At 36.5% G+C, this 16771-nt stretch overlaps 1 protein-coding gene across 1 annotated transcript in view; it reads left to right on the top strand.

Annotated features, from left to right (window-relative positions):
• The first annotated feature begins 4374 nt into the window (after nt 1-4374).
• The window catches only part of LOC110094690 (probable E3 ubiquitin-protein ligase HERC3), a 15884-nt gene continuing 3487 nt past the window's right edge, over nt 4375-16771 (top strand). The window contains exons 1-3 of the mRNA XM_020819980.2: nt 4375-5478; nt 9598-9807; nt 9877-9987. Of these exons, the coding sequence (XP_020675639.1) occupies nt 5140-5478; nt 9598-9807; nt 9877-9987 (660 nt within the window). The 5' untranslated portion in view covers nt 4375-5139. The remainder of the gene's footprint in view (nt 5479-9597; nt 9808-9876; nt 9988-16771) is intronic.

Here is a 16771-nt window from a genome sequence, read left to right as displayed (position 1 = left end):
ATCAGTTTTGGTATACTTCCGAACGGTCCCAAAATGATCAAAGACTTGAATAAGATTAGGCCTCAGGTAAAAATTCACCATATCCGGAAAAAGAGCAGTAAGCAATAAGAAAGAGTAATCACATTCAAAATACACATGAGAATGTGATTCAATGTTGCCAAGACAGAAAGAGCAAGAGGGGGCCACAACAATCCCCCTAGAAATGAGAATATCCGCTATTTTAAGTTTACCTTTAACAGCCATCCAAGTAAAAGAGGCATAACGTAAGGCAAAACCTTTATGCCAAATGAATTTAAACCACGGGACATTCTCTAAGTTAGAATGGAAAGAGTAATCACATTCGTTAATAGTGCCTTTCACTGTACAATATGACTGCCTCGATTTGTTCGGCGTTAAAATTGTAAAAAAAAAGTGATGGCCTTTAAGAAGGCAAATTATTACGTCCGGTGTCCGGATTCATCCAGACACCAATTCAGATACGTCACGTCACCAAAATACATCGGGACCTAATGTATTCAGATGACGTGGCGCGTTTGGATTGGGTGTCCGGACGTCCGGTGACCGGACGTAATAATTCGCCCTTTAAGAGAAACCCATACTATTTCGTTGGCAAGCTTATGCATATTAAATATCTTGTAAAATTGAGGAGTGGGAGTAAAGAGAGGGAGAAAAGTGTAGTGTTACAACATTTTAATATATAGTATTGTAAGGCTGTAAAAAAATTTACAGAAGACCTCCAGAGGGAGGTCCCACCGAGTTTGACTGATAAAATTGAGATATGAGTCAATATTATAACTCGATTGATTGACACATTCAGATTTCCCACGAAAGCCTATAACACAGCTAAAGATTGCCGGTGAAGAATCTAGCTTAACGTGAATCTTGATGGCTTTAATTTCTTCTATCATTTTGTGATTGCAGGGATCGATATTTAATTTTATTTTTAAATATTTAAAGAACCAAATGTTAGGAAATAGATAAAATTTACAAAAATATAGAGTAAGATTTCACTATGATTTGATCGTGTAGAATTAATACGTTAACTTCTCTTATATGATATAAAATGCACCTGTATCCAATTTGTAAGGAAAATAAACTAGACTTTCAAAAGAATATTATAAAATTACATAATAAAATGTAGGAACCCTGATAATTTTTGCGAAACAATTTTTTCGTAAGGCAAAGTTATGCTCGATAATTTTACGCAATGTTCAGGAGTTGGCACTTGAAATCTGAATATTCAATAATATAAATGGTTCTTTTCAAATGTTTTGAGGACCTAAAAATGATCGTCTATTTTCCTTCCATTATCCGCTTACAACAACGACTATCTTATTAAGTAGTCATCAAATACTTACCCTAAGGAAAAACACATTTGGTATATTTAGCTATGGATCAGTGTTTGATTGTGCTATACCAAAAAAATTAGAGGTGTAACTCTCCACAATCAAATCATATGAAAACCTACAATGAGCCAACATGTCATAAGAATTAATTGGATTACTTGTCTAAAATTCTACATTTTTTATGTATTAATTAATCTTCTTTTATGCTTTTTTATTTCTACACTCTCAATATTTAAATTAAATTTCGTATGTTTTTTCAACATATGATTATATTGAATAATCAATATTAAAAAATTATCCAAGCAATTAATGAAGGAGTTTATGCATGAACAACATACACTTGATATGGTAAAACTTTTGCAATTTTTAGTTTTGTTGTTTTTGTAAGACCATATTCTATTTCATGCTCTATGTTTAGCTTTAATTTTGGCTATTTATGTTTGCTTCTATATCTTCACCCTTTAATTTTATGGTACCTCTTCTTTTTGTTAATAAAATGTATATTGCTTCAACATTTGTCCATATAATGTACTACACAATCTATTTTAATTTAGATTTCATTTGGGATAACTCTCTTACTGTTTCTTAAATCAAATTTTTTGAAAAAATAAAATTTGACTAATAATTTGTGTATTAAAAAGCCACTTTAAAAAGCAGTAAGAAAGCTATCCCAAACGAAGCCTTAGGCTTTATTTGTGACAACTTTCTTACTATTTTGCTCTTTATAATGCAATTATAATTTCTGTTTGGCCATTATTTTTTTCAGTGCTTTAAAAATAAATGTATTAGAAAGTTGCTTCCTACAACGGCTTTAAAAAATTATATTCTCTATAATAGTTTTACAAAACAATAAGAAAGTTATCTCAAATGAAGCCTAAGCTTAGGCTTTATTTGGGATAGTTTTTTTAGTGCTTTCTAAAATTATTTTCTAATGCAAAAATTTCTTGACAACGATAAAAAAGTAGTGGTCAAAATCGTTCCAAACGAAGCCTTACTGATTGAGCACTTCCGCTTCAGCAATAAAATCATAGATCCATGATCTAACGTTAGCTTTATAACTATGACAGTTTATTGCAACTTCCTCCTACCATTAAAATCTAACAAAATCAAATCAAGCACAACAATAATATTTTATGATGCTCCAGCAACTAAGGCATCGTTTGGGACGACTTTCTTGCTGCTTCTTAAAGTAGCTTTTAAGTATAAAGATTTTAATTTTTATACTAAAATACTATTTTAAAAAGAAATGAAAAGCAGTCCCAAACAAAGCCTAAGTAACTCAGTTTTTAATGAAAAAAATGTTTAGTATGGCAAGGTGAATAAATGCCTGCAAAGCTTGGAGAATTCTGATTATATATTTATGTAGTTATGTATTTATTTCATCAAATTTATTATTAAATTCTTTTAAGTTTAATATCTATTTCAGTATACGCATATTTGTAATTTCTTGACTTTTTTGCAATAATCTTTTTACTAACAGGTTTGAATCTTTAGTGGGTTGCCTTTCCGTAGAAGTGTGTTGGGGGTTGAAAATCGTGTCAAACTGACCCGTTAAAAATCGTATGGTTTATTTCTGACACGATAAAAGTAAGAATATGGCCTAATTGGGTTTTTAAAAATTTCATTGAGTTTTTTTACTCACATTTACCCAAGGTTGATTGGTATAGTTACATTTGGCATAAGAATCATGCTCTCAAGTATGCCTGCTACACCTGGATGGCTAGAATCGGTAAACTGAAAACAGCGGATAACCTTCTTCATAGAGGTATCCAAACGCCTCTTTGCTGCTCCTTTTGCTCGGGTCATTCTGAGAACCATTCCCATCTATTTTTTAACTGTGATTTCTCCTTTCACATTCTGAAGAACATTATTCCGGATTTTACCAGTTTCTTTTTTAGGCCGACTCTGGCCCAGGCTTTGGACTCTATTGAAAACTCAATGACTCTTAATAGATCTGATAAAGATTTGTGTTTTTTGACCATCAGCTGCATTACTTATCACATTTGGAGGGAAAGGGGAAATCGTCGTTTCTCTAGCACTAGAAACAATGTGGCTAAAGTTATTTGCAATATTTCAATGGCTATTAGATTGAAGACTAAAAAATGGAAAGACAAACCAATTCAATTACATAATTTACCGGGCATTTAACTCACTGTTTTTGCTTTTCTATTTTGCTGGAGGAGTTTCTTTCCCTCTACATTCCTAACGACTTCTATTGCGAGATTGCTGGGACTCTTTTTTCCTCCAGGTGCCTTGCCTTGGCACAGATTTTGTTTTTTGGCTTTCTTCTGACCTGGGATGCTGATTTTTGGGATGATGAGATTTTGATGTTCATCTCATACTCCAGTTCGCACACGGAATTTTTTCATTCAAATTCCCGGGTATACTACAAAGACTATAGTTGGCATAATTGGTGGACGTTTGGCAATCAGACTATGATGAGCAATGTCAGTCTCTCCGAGCCTAGGAGGGCCTACGCGGCAACCCGGCTCGCTTTTGTGGATCTTCGTTTAGAGGCTGGAGGTTCTGTGACGGCCAGATTTCCCGATTCAGGTTTTCGGTATTGAGCAACCAGAGCAACCGCCTGGAATTTATCATTTTTCATACTGATTTTATATGATGAATGAGGCTGACTTCTTTCTGAGTCTTTTGTTTGCCTAATGTCCTTCTTTTTGGCTATGCTTTAGTCTTTGTGTATTTTGTTTAGTTTTGCTGTTTTGTAATTTCTTTTAGTTCTCTACTCATAGTTTTCTTGTAATAGTTTTTCATGCTTCTTAATATATGGGCTTTAAGCCCCGGGTTCTAAAAAAAAAAAAAAGGAGCAACTGCGCACCTAGAATGTTCCACAGCCAGTTAGTATACTATTGCCGGCGTCCACGTCGGAGAATTAGGTGGCTGAAAAAATCAACGGCCATGAGCGCTTCTGACACGTTTCAGGAACTCATGGTGGGACCCATCTGATTCAATTTTTATTCATTACATCGTCAAATTTTTTTCTCTTATTTTATTTTTTTTACTGATTTTTTTCCATTATTCTATGTTCTTAATTTTGCCTTTCCCCTCCCCTCTCTCTCCATTTGTAAAAAGTGAGGAGAGCAGGAAGCTTAGCGCCGAAGATTGCCTGCAATTTGCTTCGGCTTCTCGGGGGAAACGGAGGGGATCAGCCTCTCCTCCTCCTTTTACTAGCCTTCTTCAGCTTCTTGCCTTTTTTTCTCTACGTAAATCTTTCCCTTCTTAGCTAAATTTCCTGAATCAAAGGCCCCGATACCTCTCTGTTGCTTGCCCTTATTGCTTTCGCTACTCATATTTGGCGTTTCGATCTATTGGAAGATTTTGTGTTTATTCCTTTATTGATATTGTTCTGGTAATGCTCTGATCTATGCGATTGTTTTGTTCTATTCATCAACGTCTCATTCCTTTCTGGAAGCAATTGGCGCTTTGGATGCTTTTTGCAAATTCTGGTTCAGAATTCTCTTATAGGTCTTTAGGTTCCTGTATGCTTCTTCCATCCGACGTTTTCTTATTATTTCATGTTTCCTAGCCCTACAAATTTGGATTAAAAAGCTTTGCTTTTGCCTGGCAAGCTAATGGTTTGATTCTTCTGACTGCTAAGCTTTGGTATTTTTTTTGTATCTTTTTTATCGAGATACTAAGTCAGTTACCATCCCGATGAATTGGTAACTTCAATCTAGGTTCTAATCTCCTGTTAGTGCAAGGCTTTCTTCTTTTGGATCAGGAGAGTTTCGACGTTTTAGACAGCCATAAGTAACAAAGGGAAAAGTGCAAGCTTCAAATGGCAGAACGTAATCGTGCCTTTTCTATAGATGAGCTCCCTGCACATTTGATTCTTGAGATTGTGAGTTCAGATCGTCTCAGCTCTGCAGATCTTGCATCCTTGGAGGCAACTTGCCGAATTTTCAGGGGAAGCCATGGGGCTTTTCCTGATAAATTCCGTTCTTTGATTGAATTTGCTGCATTTCATATCTGTGAAAACCACCTGACGTTTGCTTCTCTGCCTCAACGCGCAAAGAATGATCTTGTTGATCGCAGTGGTGGGAATTGGAAGAAGGTCCTAAGATTCTTGCAATCAGTAGAGCAATCTTCAGGCACTGCCAAAACGTCAGCAGGCAATGTATTACTTTGATACTTTAACTACTCTGATAGAAGTGAAAGAACTTAGCTTTAAATGGAAGATAAAGTAGTCCATTAAAACCACCAAATCTAGTAGCTAGACAGTGCTTGTTAGTTCCAGACTGATACAGTAGTAATTTTTGTTAACTTCATCTATAAGTCTAACCAAATTACTACAGTAGCAAGCTGGTGCACTCAAGAAATAGTCTGAGATTCATTCAACAGAGGTTCACTACTTGTGTTCTTTTAATTAGAGTTTTGAACCAGCTTGAACATTATTTATGAAGCTTGGAATATAAAATGATTAATTTTGAGCATTTACTTGTTAATTTATATGTTCATTTAACACATTTTGTTTTTCAACAAGATAATATAATGTTTAAATGCTCATTTTGTGTTAATTTAGTAGCTTTTTTTCCTGAATAATTTCTTATTCTAGTATGAAGTTTTGTTTATCTGATGCATTTTTCATATAATTTGTTAAGTGGTGTAAATTTAAAATTTAAGTTGAGAAATAATTAGGTAACATTTTCCAATAAATGCTTGAGTTTCAAACATGTGAAAAACCATACCAATAAAATTACATTTATTTTTATGAGTTTGGTATGAGACTAATCTTTAAATCATTAGCTTCTCAAATAATTTGAGTTTGCTAAATTAAAGTTCTATTGCAACTTAGGCTTGATTAACAAGTGAATATAAAAGTATGAGTGAGATTATAAAAAAACGTTCATGTTTGAGCTTGGATCAAGCTTGTTAAGAAAATAAACAAGGATCCTGAAAAGTAGTACGCAGCTCGGCTTGGCTCATCTTGCCTCATCTTCTGTACAACTCCATTTTGTATCATCCATGCATCTTAATTCACGAACCTTATATGGAAACCATGATAAAGAAGTTTAAGGTTGCTACTAAAGGGAATTAGTTGTGATTTAGGCTTGCATATTAAATTTGTTGTACTTAATTCTGTTGGTTATCACTATAATTTCACACATCAAGCTACCTAGCATTTTTAAAGAATATTTTGGAATTGAGAAAATGTCCAAAATGGTCCATTGACTCTTTATGAAAGATAAAAAATTGTCTCATTAAAGGATCGTTTTGGTCCCTCAACCCCTTAAAGAGGAACAAAAATAATCCCACTATAGAAATTTATTCATTTTAAAGACATTAGGGACCAAAATGGTCCTCTAATTTAATTGAGGACTATTTTGATTCTTCATAAAGAGTCAAAATATCATTTTGGTCTTTTTCTCGTTTGGAATTTAAGGTTTACTTCCTTGGACCAAGAACTCATGCATTCCTTCATTGTAGGTGGCCAAATTTGATCTACTTATCAACCATTCTTAATTTTAATCTCTCCACAAGTTAATGCTACTTCAATGAATTCTATTTGGCAGCAAAATTTTCAATTTTTTTTTAATGGAATGTATGAAAACAATAGATATTGGTAGGCGTAAAGGGATGGAGTTGTTGAAAGCAAGGGTAGAAAGGGTTTGGAGTGATATAGAAAGCATGTTTTAAGATATGAGGGAAGAAGGAAGTAGAAAGGCTCATAAATGCAGAGCATTAAGATGACAAGTTTCTTACAAACAAGATCTAGTCAATGACACACAATGATGTAGAACGAAAAATGCTTTGCTATGGAGAAGTCTGGACAAAGTAACTGTGAGTTGGAACAAAGTAAAGTAAACGGATTTTTTTGAAATCGGTAAGGAATAAACAGCTCAGATTTTTTTATTCAGCTATTTTTGTTTCCAAAAAAAACTGATTAAAAAAAAAATCGGAATGTTTTCCTTAGGAATTAGTGACGTGGGGAAGCGTTTAAGGCTCCAAATCAAATTGGAAAAGAAGAGTTTGGAGATAATTAATGGGTAGTGACGTCTGGCTGCAGCTTTGGGAGGAAGAGAGCTCTTATTTCGGTGGGGCCTTGAGATCTCTGAAGGAATTTTCTTTTGCAAGAGTTTCACGTCTTGGTGAAGGAAGAGAAAAGCTGAGAGGAAGCTTCCAATCCCCGGTTCAGGAGCCAGTGGATGATGGGAACTAGAATTCCTTCCTTCCGAATTATTCTCCTGATGGAAAATAATTAACGGTGATAGGGTGCAAGAGGAGGGGCGGTGGTAAAGGCAGAAAAAAACTTTGATTTAAATCTCTGATGGAGATATTCCTTTTAAGAACGAATCAAGCCTTTATTCATGCAGATTTCGGTCACGGGAGACAGCAGGAAGATTCAGAATTATTTCCTAAGGTAGGCCTTGGGGTTTAGGAAATAATTAAAAGAGCATTAAAGGGAATTGATGGGAGGAACACCAATTAGGAAAGATTTCGAATTTGAAATTTGAAAATCCAAATTGTCATGGATTTTCCCTCTCGATTTTGCCAACCCAAATTAGGAAAGGGGGAGGGAAGATTCACGGGTGGATGGGGGAAGTGGTCGGCGGGTGAGGGGGAATTTTGTGGAGCTTGGTATGGAGGTTTGGCCGAGGGGTTGAGAAGGGAGGAGGAAGAAAATGAAAACAACGACGGGGAGAGAGAAGAAGGAAGAAATCAAAACAAAGATAAAACGAAAGATAGAAAATCAAAATGAAAACCGCGAGCCTCGGACTCTTCCAAAGGCTGACGGGTGATGCTTTGACCTTCCCCAAGGGACTTCAAATCACGAGCCCGGACCCATCCTGCGGCTGGTGAAAACTTCGATTCCTCCCCATAGGAATCTCACTCTCGTCCTCTCTCAAGAAGAACACAAGATTGGAAAACAATTTTTATATATTAATCAACCATTCTCTTACAATAGCTTAAGGCCCTTATTTAAAGGCCCCAATATGAGAAAAATCGAAATTACAAATTGACCCTTGTGCCACAACATTCAAATAAATTAACCTAGGGGTAAAACAAGAAATAACATAAAATAAAAGCTAAAATTCATAAAATAACTCTTAAATGACAATTTAAATTATAGTCGTCGATTTACGACGCCTCCTGTGATAGATGCGCCAAATCTTCGTGCCGATGTCCGCATCACACAATGTCTTTCATTCCTTATTTTGGAAATTTCTCACGCTCCTTGTAGGGAATGAATCACCATATAGAGAGCTAGCTTTTAGACTTCTCGATGTGTAGTGCAATTCTTTGATAAATTTCTCACGAGTTTTAGCTCTATTATAAGTGTTTTACCCTTGAAAATTTGGACAACAACTCACAATCCTTTGCGGACAAGACGAAGCTATTATAGGTTATAGCAAAGTGATTGGTATAGTTAAGAATAATACATAGAATGCAAGATACGACCAATTCTAAGAGGGTTAATATTCAATATTGATTGAATGATATTGATAGACATAACTAATAGATAGAAAGAAGGTTACAAAAAACAATGAAATTCACGTAAGCATTAATTTTCTGTAATGTACCATTCAAATCTTAAAAAGCCCTTGCTCAAACTCAAATTGAGTATTTTCACAGTTATTTTTGAAATCACTTAAATTGATTTAAGGGATACTAGAAAATTACAAGATCATATTGGATTATGATTTTGGTTCTTCACTAGTTTGCTTAAGTCTCAACATCATAGTGTAAACCTTTTCTTAATCAACTGAGTAGGTGATATCTATGGACACTTAGTTTATTTAGCTGCATAATTCCTGACAAGATTGCTTAACCAAGATCTCCAAATGATCAATCATTAGTTTTGTGCGTTTATAATGTTCGCAGGTCTCTTGCTGATTACGATTCCTTATTGATAAAGGCGAAAGCATCTGAAATATAATTTGATACAAACAAAGAAATAAATTGAGGATTTTCCGCATGATCTAGAGGTTTGGTGACTTGCTTGTTTATAAGGGTATTCAGTTCAGAGAACTCGTTATTTAGCTACTGAAGGAAATCCAATTCATTTCCTTATATCCTGTTACAAGTTAGAGTTTTTAACTAGCAATACATTTTTACCCAAAAAAAATGGCTCTTCTTCCATATTTAATGGAATGTTTGAAGAGTGATTAGTGCTTGTGCTTTATTGTGAAAGTAAAATAATGTTTTTATGGTTGGATTCTACTATTGCTGATATTAATACTCTGCAAATATATGATTGATCTAAATTTACTCTGAAAAATCTCAATCCATGCAGATGCAAGTAACCACTGGAAGATATCATACGCTCTTGATTCATGATTCTTCAGTTTACTCTTGTGGATCTAGTTTGTGTGGTGTGCTTGGTCATGGTCAAGATAAAACGCAGTGTGTGGCATTTAGGCGCATCAATATTCCTTCACTCTCACGTGTCATCCACATTTCTGCATCTCATAACCATGCTGCTTTTGTCATGGAGTCAGGAGAGGTACACTATGATGCTTTAAGTGAATGAATTCTCATAAAACATTTCCTTCACTTATCTTTTGTCTATTAGGTTTTCACCTGCGGTGATAATTCATTATTTTGTTGTGGTCATGGAGAAGTGCGACGTGCCATTTACAAGCCTACTTTGGTTGAAGCACTTAGAAGGATACCATGCAAGCAGGTTTGACATGCAATTTTATTTTCTAAATATTGTTAGAATTATCTCAATGTGCTAAACACTTAATCCTTCAAAACTCAACATATCACTCGTTGGATTTGCAATTAACGCATGATATGTCTAATAGAATAATTCAAACTTTTCATCTTATTCTTCAAGACAATGTGATTGATTGGTTGATATTGATTCATGCCCAAACAAGATGGCTTGAAATCTAAGATTTCAATATTGGCTAAGTCGGATTGAAAGCAATTGATCTTGAGTCAATTTTAGAGTTATATTGAGTTGAGTCTATAAATATTAGAACTTATCGTTTAATTAATCATAATGGTTATAGATATATGTGCGTGCGCGCGTGTTTTATATGCATGTGCGTGTAAAACATACACATATCCATGTGAACATATAGTTTATTGTGTCAAACTAGATGAAACAAACTAATTTTTGTTAACACACTAGCATAATGCACATCCGGTTCTTCAACTCCTGCCAACTCATCTAGCAATGGCTTGTCCACTACAGCACCTTATTCCTGCAGTTTTCACAACTAAGAACTACTTCTGCAGTTAGCCGGCCTACTAGAAACCGCTTCAACCATATTATAACTTACTATTTTCTTCTTATAAAAAGACATTCTATCATGTAATGTTTTTGGTGTGTACAATAGATACACAACATTCTTTTGGTTCAATTGTCTATGTATTACATTTTCCCTCTGAATTACATTGCTGTAGTTTTTCTTATATGGTATCAGAGCACCCAAGTTCCTTTTCCCATATCCAATGACCGATCAAGGTTCTTCTTCTTCACCTCTACCCACTTCCTCCCTTTCTACTTCAATGGCCGAATTTGCTATTCCATCTTCATTAAAATTTCTCATATCAAACCTTAAATCCATTGTCAACATTCAGCTTACTAATGAAAACTATGCTATATGGCGCCTCCAAATTCAAAAGCTCTTCTCTGCAAACAGTTTTGACAGGTATCTCACCGGCACACTCTCCTGCCTGCCTATACCCTCATCGAACTCCCTCACTAATGACTTCTGCTTGTGAAAACTGATAGACCAAAACCTTGTTGCTGCATTGCTATCAACTATATCACCATCAGTGCTACCATATATTCTACATCTTTCAACACCTCATCAGATATGGACTACCCTAGAACTCTGACTGCAACTACTGAATCGATCCAGAGTCATTCAACTGAAGAATGAAGTCTAACACATCCAGATGCGCGATCAAACAATCACCTAATATTTGGCCCAAATAAAATCTTTGGTCGACAACATCGCTGCCGTTGGATCCAACAATGATACAAAGGATACCATCCTCTACATACTAAATGGATTGCCCTCTACATACATCTCCTTCAAAACAGTAATTCGCACTTCGATTCACCCAATCAACTTAGAAGTCTTCTACTCCCTCTTATGCAGGGAGGAAATACAAATCCAATCTGAATTATAGCAAGACTCTAACCCACCCACCGATCATCAAGTGCTCTACACCTCTCGTGGCCAATCTAACCACGGAAGGTCTCTTCCCACCAACTCATTCAGACCATCTCGCGGTAGAGGAACCTCCTTCAATTCGTCGCCTAGTACCAGTCGATCTTTGAAACCTTCCAACAACACTTCAAAAAGACCGATCTGTCAAATATGTGGCAAAACTGGTCACACAGCCCTTTCTTGCTGGCACAGATGCAACCTAGAATATGCTCTAACTCCTGCGAACCAGCGAGCCCTTCTCTCTCAGCAACAATCGAACTCACCCACTGAATGGGTCTTAGATTCGAGAGCATCCACACATCTTACAAATGAGTTCGCCAACTTACATCAACCAACAACTTATCAAGGTCCAGACTCCATCTCTATTGCTAACGACACCTCGCTACCCATACACCACAGCGGCAAAGGCATCTTACCACTTCCGGAATCCACCCGTAAGCTTCGACTACATAATCTCCTTCATGTCCCTTCACTTTCGTTTAATCTCCTATCTATTTCCAAACTCACCTCCAATAACAATTGTTCTATCTATTTTGATGTCGATGGCTTCATAATTAAGGATCAATTGGACAACCGCATATTACTTCGTGGCTGCAGTCGTGAAGGAATCTATCCAATAACGTACCTCTGCTAGCTTATATGTCCGAGCTCTTCACACCACTTCCGTTCCAACAACACTTTGGCATGCCTGTCTAGGACATCCACACCACCGTGTGATGAAAGTCATATCTTAGTTTATTCCCTCTTTATGTAAAATTTCTTCGTCTTTTTTATGTCAGTCTTGTAATGTAGCCAAGAGACACAAGTTATCTTTTCCAAAACAATCTCTTCATGTAACTAGTCCTTTTAGCTTAATACACTCTGATGTTTGGGCCCCATCTCCAATAACTTCATTACATGGCTATCGATATTATATTGTGTTCATTGACGACAACACTTGATTCTATTGGTTATACTTAATGCATTCCAAAAATGAAGCACTTCCACTACTTCAACGATTCATTAAAATGGTGAAAACCCACTTTCATAAACATATCAAAACTTTCTACTCCGATGCCGAAGGAGTATACAATAGTAATAATTTCAAATAGTTTTTTACTAACAAACGACATCACTCACGAATTTAGCTGTCCATACACTCCGGAGCAAAATGGATTAGCTGAAAGGAAGCATCGTCATCTTCTTGATACCAGTAGGACCTTACTTCATGCAGCCAATTTACCCCTACAATTCTGGGCAGAAGCCGTGCAAACATCAAATTATCTAATAAAAAGACTACCTACATCTGCTCTGAATTTCAAAATACCCTATAGTTTGCTCCACGGTTTCAACCCCACTTATGATCACCTCAATCCTGCGTCTGCCTCTATTTTCCACGGCTTCACCCTCAGGCCCCTATAAACTTGTACCTAGTTCCAATCCCCGTATATTTTTAGGATATTCCACCTCCCACAACGGCTTCAGATGCTTCAATCCTCAAAATAAGAAAATTATAATTTCTCGACACGTTCAGTTTCATGAGCAAACTTTTCCCTCAACATCCACTTCCCCCCTCATCTGTCCCCCTTCCATCACTACACCAACTTCTCCTTTACTATTAATTCCAACCTCCACATATTCAATCCAACATAATGCTTCCACTCAAACTATCCTCGAACCAACTTTGTCCAGCCAAATTACTAACACCACAACTGAATCAATTTAGCCCCCACTTTCCCCACCACCTGAAAATAACCCTCCCACTCCCACCTTACCGCAGCTCCTACACTCAACTCATAATATGCAAACTCGGCTCAGGACAGGCCACCTTAAACCCAAAAAGATCTTTGATCTCTCTGCACAGTCTCAACCTGAAACCACACCATCAACTTACCTACAAACCACAAAACATCCCCAATGGAGACAGGCCATGTCGGTTTAATTCTTAGCACTTCAAAAACAAGGAACTTGGTCCCTAATCAAACCCCCACCCAACACTCCAATCCTTGGATGTAAGTGGACTTACAAAATCAAGTTACATCTCAATGGCACGGTTAATCGCTACAAAGCACGCCTCATCGCACAAGGCTAGAATCAACAGTTTGGCATCAATTACACAGACACGTTTAGCCCAGTAGCCAAAATGCCCACGATTCGTGTCTTTCTCATTATAGCTTTTCAAAGGAAATGGCCAACCTTACAAAATGATGTAGCAAATGCATTTCTCCACGGAGAACTCAATGATGAAGTCTACATGCAGCAACCACAGAGATTTGTTGATCCTCAGCAACCGCAGCATGTCTGCAAACTACACAAGGCTATATGGCCTTAACCAATCCTCCCGTCAGTGGTTTCATAAGCTTACATCATTCCTTCAAGCCTTCGGGTTTCAATTCAGCAAAGCTGGCTGACCCGTCTCTCATGATCTACATAAATTCAGATGTAACGTTGTACCTGCTCATATCAGTGGATGAGCTACTGCTCACAGGAAATAATTCGGAAGTCATCCATCATCTACTCTCTCAATTGCAAGCCTCATTCTCCCTTAAACAGCTTGGCACTATCTCTCTATTCTTTGGCATTCAAGTCAATCAAACAAATCAAGGTTTATTCCTTCACCAGACACACTATACCAGAGAACTACTAAATTCTTCTGGTTTTCTCTCTTGCAAACCTGTTGCTACCCCAATGTCCCCCAAACACTCAAAGAAGATGTCCAACACCGATCCATATGATAATCCCACTCATTACCGCCAACTCGCAGGCTCCTTAAATTATCTCACGTTAACGAGACCCGACATTGCCTATGCCACCAATGCACTCTGTCAACATATGCAAAATCCCACAAATGCTGATCACCAAGCTCTCAAGAGACTTCTCTGATACCTTAAAGGAACATAGAATCTTGGTCTTCCAATCACACCTGGTGATCTCAACCTCATTGCTTACAGCGATGCCGACTGGGCTGTTGATTCAACGAACGAAAATTCCATTTCAAGTTTCTGCATTTATCTTGGTGACAATCTTATTTAACGGAGTGTGAAGAAACAATCAACAGTCGCAAAATCATCAACTGAAGCAGAATATCATTCTTTCTCCTTAGCCACCTTCGATGTCATATGGCTCCGCCGACTACTCACAGATTTCAGAGTTCCCAAAATCTACCGTGATAACATCTCAGCCCTAGCACTTGCAAACAATCCGGTGTTTCATGCTAGAACAAAGGACATAGAAATCGACTACCATTTCATTAGTAATCATATCAAAAATAAAAACATTGATGTTCTTCAATCGATGAACCAGAGGACATTTTCACCAAGCCACTCTTCGCCAAAAGATTGACAAATTAAGTATCTGTCAACAAGATACTTAATTTAAGGGGGCTTTTTAACACACTAGCATAATGCACATCCGGTTCTTCAACTCCTTCCTACTCATCTAGCAACGGCTTGTCCACTACATCACCTGATTCCTGCAGATTTCACAACTAAACACTACTCCTACAGTTAGCCGACCTACTAGAAACTGATTCAAACGTATTATAACTTACTGTTTTCTTCTTATAAAAAGACATTCTATCACGTAATGTATTTGGTGTGTACAATAGATACACAACATTCTTTTGGTGCAATTGTCTCTGTATTACATTTTCCCTCTGAATTACATTGCTGTAGTTTTTCTTATAATTTTGAGCAAGCCATCCTTAAATTAGAGTAAATCGATTAAACTTCAAAATATTAGCAAGCTAGTTTTAAGTTTTGAAAATCCTTTTTAGCCATAAAAATGATACAAGTTCAAGATAAACCATATTCATAATTCTAAGGTGTTGAATGGGGTAAAACATGGCAGGTCATATCATATTACTGTATTTGCTTGATCGTCAAAACCAGGCTTGTAAAGTTGACTCTTATTCAATGTTTGTTTAATATTTTGATATTTTAATTTGCAGTTTCATGGTTATAACACTTAAATAGTAATGAATTGAAATATTGAATTCATACAGCCAATTCAAACTAGTTAGGATATGGTTGTTGTTGATGATGATTCCACATAAATTAGTGTACTAGTTTCTAGGTTAAAAACACATCCTTACAGCAAGCATGTTGCTTATTTTATCGAAAAAAGCATCAAATGGTCCCCTCAACTCTTTGTGAGAGACCAAAATAGTCCCAAACTATTTTGAGGGACCACAACTCCTCCAAATGGGACTATTTTGATCATGCCGTCAATTTTAAATGCAAAAATGAGATGAGTAAGAGGGTATTGAACCTGACTGTCTCGCCAAGGCTTTTGATAGGTGGTTCTCTACCGATAGATTGACTTGACCTGATGATGTTATCTGTAAAGTTTTTGTGGTCATTATATGAAATAATATTATTGTCCAAGATATTATACCATAGATATTCTACTTATGGGGAGAGTGTGGATAGAATTTTAGGAGACATCATCCAATAGTGTGCATCAGTTAATTAATTCCATAGATGAGTATGACGGTATGCTGTTTTGCAAATAGTGGGACATGTTGAAGATGGAACCAAGATGATGACAGAAAACGGTATTTCATATTAGGAGTCAACATAACTCTGCTAAAGACAATTGAGATACTATGAACTATAGGGGACGATTATTGAGAGAGAACTTTATTAATGGCGACACAATCAAATGATGGCTTGAGCACAACCTATTTCAAACCCAACTGGGCTGTTGTCCCAAATTAGTGGTAGGGATGTCCAAGGCACCCGTGCTTGTTATACTTGTTACTGTGCATAATACTTGGTTGGATTTTTTTTTCAAAATGAGGTCACCATGGTTCTTGAGAAGTACAAACATAGTTGAGGTCAAGGGCTGGTTGACTCAAATGGAGAAGGTTTTTTTTTACATGGATTGTTCACCAGATCAGTGGAGAATGAGTGTGTTAATTCCTATTTTTAAGAATAAAGGTGATACACATGAGTGTGAATTATAGAGGAATTAAGTTAATGTGTCATACTTTAAAACTATGGGAGCGAGTTATGGAGCGTAGGTTGCTGCGTGATACTAATGTTTCTCAAAATCAATTTGGATTCATGCCGGGTAGGTCTACTATGGAAGCCATACATTTATTGAGTGGTTTGATGGAGAAATATAGAGAGGATAAGGAGGATCTACATATGATATTTATTGATTTAGAGAAAGCATATGATAAAGTTCCAAGAGAAGTGCTATGGAGAGTTCTTGAAAAGAAAGGAGTTAATAACGCTTATATTCAAATCATTAAAGATATGTATGCATGAGTTATTACTTGTGTTCAAACACAAG

The sequence above is a fragment of the Dendrobium catenatum genome, unplaced genomic scaffold (genome assembly GCF_001605985.2).
Source record: "Dendrobium catenatum unplaced genomic scaffold, ASM160598v2 fragScaff_scaffold_243, whole genome shotgun sequence".
NCBI lineage: Eukaryota > Viridiplantae > Streptophyta > Magnoliopsida > Asparagales > Orchidaceae > Dendrobium > Dendrobium catenatum.
The sequence above is the reverse complement of the archived record's forward strand: the minus strand, read 5'-3'. Positions and strand labels throughout refer to the sequence as shown.